This window comes from Charadrius vociferus, unplaced genomic scaffold (genome assembly GCF_000708025.1).
Source record: "Charadrius vociferus isolate BGI_N301 unplaced genomic scaffold, ASM70802v2 C16311377, whole genome shotgun sequence".
Taxonomy (NCBI): domain Eukaryota; kingdom Metazoa; phylum Chordata; class Aves; order Charadriiformes; family Charadriidae; genus Charadrius; species Charadrius vociferus.
The window spans coordinates 449-5,775 of record NW_009661355.1 but is presented as its reverse complement, the minus strand read 5'-3'; the positions used below and the strand labels follow the sequence as shown (position 1 = coordinate 5,775).

At 38.1% G+C, this 5,327-nt stretch overlaps 1 protein-coding gene across 1 annotated transcript; it reads left to right on the top strand.

Moving 5' to 3' along the window:
* Window positions 1–407: 407 nt before the first annotated feature.
* Window positions 408–5,089, top strand: LOC104293789 (intraflagellar transport protein 80 homolog). Its single transcript, XM_009893316.1, has 4 exons — window positions 408–498; window positions 596–768; window positions 1,914–2,037; window positions 4,838–5,089. The coding sequence occupies exons 1-4, from the start codon at window positions 418–420 to the stop codon at window positions 4,949–4,951; spliced, it is 492 nt and encodes a 163-aa protein (XP_009891618.1). The 5' UTR covers window positions 408–417; the 3' UTR covers window positions 4,952–5,089.
* The last annotated feature ends 238 nt before the right edge of the window (window positions 5,090–5,327 follow it).

The following is a 5,327-nucleotide window of genomic DNA, read 5'->3' as shown; positions in this document are numbered from 1 at the left end:
TTTTTTAACTACAACCAGTGCTTTGATTTCCAGTGTAGTTCCACAAGTGGTGACAGGGACAGCGATGATGAGGTCATAAAGTGGTACTATGGCAAGAGTTCATTACTGGCTGAGATGCTGAAAACTAACGATTCATTCTGCCACACTATCAGTCTCAGGTGATCACAACATCAACTTTTCTACAATGAAGGAGTTCTGAGAAATAATTTAGTGACTTTCTTATAAGAGACTTTGTTGAGGTCCTCAAACCAGAAGAGACTTAGACCACAGTGCCATAAATGGCATACTGAGAAATGTTGTATTGTTATACGTTATTTTCAGGACTTGTATACTTCCTTTGAGAAGTCATTTTTAGTATGATAATAAATATTTGAAGTTTTAGGAGTTGCATTTTTTTTAAAATTTCAGGATCAAACTATGTGGGCATGTTTAGCTGCTATGGCAGTTGCCAACAAAGACATGGCTACAGCGGAAATCGCCTATGCATCAATTGGTGAGGTAAGAGAATGGTGTTATTTATTTCCATCTAAATTGTTGCAAAACTACTTTTATTAATTAATTTCCCTTATTAAACTGTTGTACATCTCGTTAACAGATTGACAAAGTTCAATATATCAATTCCATCAAAGATCTTCCATCCAAAGAGTCGAGGATGGCTCATACACTGCTGTTCAGTGGAAACACCCAAGAAGCCGAAACCCTGCTTCTGCAAACAGGCCTTATTTATCAAGCTATTCAAGTCAACATTAATCTTTACAACTGGGATAGGTAGTATTTCTTTAAACACAAAATGTTTATAAGCAGTCTTAATGAGGTAACCTGTAAATTATTTCGGTCGGTTTTAATATCGCAGCTACTTAGCTGACTAATTTCCTATCTGTGATTGCCCAGAGCTGTAAAAAGATTAAGTTAATCATATCCTGACAATAAACAAACAAGTAACTGTTTTTGTATCACATTGAGAAGATGCAAGTATTCTGTGGTGAAAGTTCAAAACATGCTTGGAAGCATTTTTAAATAACATTTTGCTTTTTCAGTATTGTTAACACAGAAGAGACCTTAGCAATACCTCAAACTGTATGTGACCCTCGAAGAATTAAGGCTGTTTTGAAATGTCTTGTTGCTAAAAATAGATATGTGGCTATTCAGACTCCCAGCACTGTGTAGGTGGATGAAATATGAATTAGGCCTGAGAAAACAAAGTAGGAATTTCTCCTTTAAACAAAATCCCACGTTTTCTAACAGAATCTTCTGAAGCCATTTACTACTAATTTCTCTGCTATTATATTCATATCACTGTAGGCAAAAAGTTGGTTTTCCCCCACGTATCTGTGTCTTTTTATTATGCTGCCTAATATGTGTCATCTAAAAACTCTATATCCAACATAAGTATTCCGTATGCCATTGAGAAGAAAACAGATGAGAGAAATCAATTATATATGTTATCCAATGACTGATCTTTCCTGCCTGTAGAATATTTGTAACTGCTGTGTAGCATACGCTGTAAATATGTATTATGACACTGTTCAGAAGTGATTCCTGACTACAATAGTTATTAAAAATTATTACTTTTGCCCCTTTATACTGAGAGTGCTAAACTCTAACCGTTCTGTTTTATTTCCTTGAAATAAAAAGACTCTTACTGTCAAGATCCAATGATGTGATGAGGTTGTCAACAGAAATAATTGTTGAATATTTTTCAGAGCGTGCATCATAAAGTAGACGGTCTCCTTCGCTGGCTACTTTTAACCTCCTGTGATTGATACTAATGTAAAACTGCTTGGCACTATAGATTAGGAATCTTTGCCTGCAGCCCAATCGCTTTTCAGCGTATCATTTTGCAAAACCATGGTGATTGTAGTTGTGCCAGAGCATTTATATAGCCTGACAAGCCCATTTCTGTTTTATTCCAGGGCTCTAGAACTAGCAGTAAAGCACAAGACACATGTTGACACAGTCCTGGCTTATCGACAAAAGTTCCTAGAGGACTTTGGTAAAAAAGAAACGAACAAAAGATTTTTGCAATATGCAGAAGGTGTAAGTATTCCTCAGAATTATTCCTACAGCTTTAGGTCAGCCTGCTCTTTGTTGCCAGTTTGGGGGGCGGGGGGGGGATTGCTCCTACATTTTTCATTCTTTGGTTCAAATCTGGACACAAATCTTAAGATTTTACATCTGAGTAAAAGTTCATAGCTTGATGTGTGGCTACGTGGCTAGTAATAGTCGCGCATGTGTTTTATTTGAAGGCACAGATACAGAATGTATATATTTAGTATCTGGCAAGGATTATACAAGTGAAGGCACAGTTGTTTTCTATAAACAGGGAGCTAGTCCTTAGTATGGCTGAATGTGTAATTCTTAAATGTCTTCAATATTTTTATGTAATTTTATGGATAGCGATGATAACAAATGTTGAAGGTATCCAGATATATATTTAATAGTGAAGTACGAACCGTTCTGCCAAATATGATAAATAGCTAAATATACAATTTCATCAAACCTCTGGAAACCCTCTCCGGCATCAGTAGGTCATTTCAATTTATTAACATTTCACAGATCTTAAAGACTGAGGACAGATCTTACAGTTCATTAGCTAAAAGTATCTTAGATTCCGCTGGAGTGCTTCTGCGCGTTTCCCCTTACGAGAGGCACCCACACCTGCACCTGAGAGAGCAGTTTCATTGAGCAGCCCTTCCTGCTCTTCCCCTCGCTGTTCCTAAGCATTCTGGGGGTGAAACTATGAAACGAGACGTGTACTTTGACTGTGTCGGATCCTTTCATCCACTGTAGCTGATGGATCAGGAAATACATCCAAGCTGTTAGCTCAGGTCCTTTGACTGGGCAGTGCCCATTACACTTTCAATAAAGCTCCGTTTCTAATGGAAGTCATTAGCTTTTAGCACTTTGAGGGATGTTTCATTTCCTAAACAAGAATAAAATTCAGCACGATATCTAGCCCCCCAGTGAACCATTCTTTACCTAGAAAATACAGAAAAATAACAGAACGGTTTCCAAGCACTCTTGCCATGCAGCAGTTTGCGCTGCTATGCTAGAAATATGTCTTCTACGTAATTTAAATCCGTTATTGAGCAAAAATGTTAGTCCCCTGATGCATCTGAAAGAGGCTTTTTAGATAGTACTGTCTTGTCTTTTTAAATCATCAAGAAAGCCAAAATTTCTAGAAGGGTTCCTAAGCGATAACACCTTGGGTGATGCGAGTGGAGCCTGTTTCACCTTAAACTCAGTCTCGAAACTTGGGTCTCAGACTGCAGAAGGTTCCTGGAGTAAAGAAGTCCTTGAGCTGTATTCTGCATCTGTGTTCTGGGTCCTGTCTGCTGGATCTGAAACTAGGAGAGAACCTACTTAATGACGTGGATTTTAAGCTCTTGGTTACAGTGGTCTCTGAATTCTTAATACAGTCTGTTAAACTCACATAGCAAAGTTAGAAGGAAACGTTAAGGGCATCAAAGAGAAAAGCAAGAGTTTGTGTTGCTATTCCTTCTCAGGGAAGGAAGAAAAAGGGTCTCGATTTCCTTCTCACCACCTAAAACTCCTTCAGGCTTAAGTAGGGAGTTCTTATGTCTTCTCTATGCTGCAGCTGAGACCACTGATCTGCAATCAGATCCGGAATCTAAACAATGTGCTTAGTTGTTATATCTCACATCTTTATCGATAAGGTATTATGAACCTAATATGTTAACTGAGAATCCATATCTTGGCAGTTACTAGGTGTCACTGGCAAGGGTTGTTGGCTTCACTGGCAAGTAGCTCTCTGGGCTAGATGGCAGAATTAGCCCGATATGTGGTATGTTTAGCATCTGTGTGACATCTGTTAAAGCAAACACATTCTTTCTTAGAGCTCCATAAAGATTTCAGTCATCAGATCCAAAGCACCTGGACCCAGTAAATGCATCCTGAATTGAGGGATTAACCTTTTCACATGAGAATGTGGGTATTGCAGCTATATCTCCTCTCGCAGAGAATCTTCCTTGTTATTTCATGACTTAGTTAACAGAGTAACAGCTACTCTGAAAATTCCCTGTGCAGCAGTTGAGATATTTTTCCCATCCCATCTTTGACAGTCTTAATTCTCCAGCAATGAAACTGAACTTTGCAATTACATTTTTGCCCAGTTTTTGGACATGTTTTCATAGTTATCAAATGCACCGTGATCCATTCTTTCTTGTGAAGCATTTTTGGAAAGAAAGACGGCTATTGTACCCCACTATACCATGGATATTGCTCTATATCTATTGTCTGAAGTTTCACTGAAATAGAATACAGCCAGAAAACGACGATTCTGTGCAGCTGGAGAAATGCCAAGATAAAGCTAAAACATTTGTTGATGTAGAAGACAAATTTCCAGCAGAAATCTCATTTCTGTTATATCAGATAACTCGTGTAATATGCTATCAGTTTACTTGGTGGACTTTAGGTGCAGTCAAAAGACATCACTGCATGTATTATTGATAAAGGGCTATATTCGCAGTAATAGGACACAGATGTCGTTACGTTTAAATTAGATGCAAGTTGATCCAAGTTATTTTTGTATTTCAATGGGTTTTTTGCCAGACACAATGAGATGTATTAGTATTTGTTAAAATATATCAAGCGTATTTCATTTTAAAGGTGGAAAGCTCAGTTTGTTAGAACTCAAATGTGCCCTCATACATTCTGTTAGTATAAATTGTCACTTACACGTGAAGAACTATACAATGATTGCTATGGTCACTTTGTAACTGTAACTTCAAATTGTCCTGTCAGTGAATACCTATCTGTTTGACCTCTCTGTATAATGTTAGTTGACCTCTGCGTGCTTGCTTTTCTGTTCTTACAGCTGGAAGTGGATTGGAATAAAATCAAAGCCAAAATAGAGATGGAAATCGCTAAAGAAAGAGAACGAGCAGCAGCCGGTCCCGCAGTGAGAGCCAGTGTAACTGTACAGCAATAGCTGTCCTTTTGGTCACCTTAATAAGTGCTTCTTGAAGATTTTGTACTGGCATATTTTGGCAAACATAAATGAAAAAAGCCACAGCGAACATTTTGTGGGGAACAGGAGTGAGAATTGGTGTAGTTCTTGTTAATGGTCGGACGACAAGCGGAATTGTGTACTGCAGTCTCATTTTGAGCTGGGGTTCCGTTCTGATGCCCTGGCTCCAGTGAGTACCTACATTGTAGTCTATAATACATGTATGAGAAAAAAGGGAAATTAACTGTCTTTCCATTAGTGGCTTTTAAATTTTCATTGCCATTAAAATTATTCAACCTTGGTTGCCTCTAATTAAGTACCGATTTCCCTGCTTAAGCACCTAGTTAAGTAGTTTGGT

Bases quoted from the DNA above. Each gene is read 5' to 3' on its own strand.
- LOC104293789 (XM_009893316.1), top strand. From the start codon at position 418: ATGTGGGCATGTTTAGCTGCTATGGCAGTTGCCAACAAAGACATGGCT. The intron at 499-595 runs GTAAGAGAATGG...TCTCGTTAACAG, and splicing joins CCTATGCATCAATTGGTGAG to ATTGACAAAGTTCAATATAT. The intron at 2,038-4,837 runs GTAAGTATTCCT...CTGTTCTTACAG, and splicing joins TTTTGCAATATGCAGAAGGT to CTGGAAGTGGATTGGAATAA.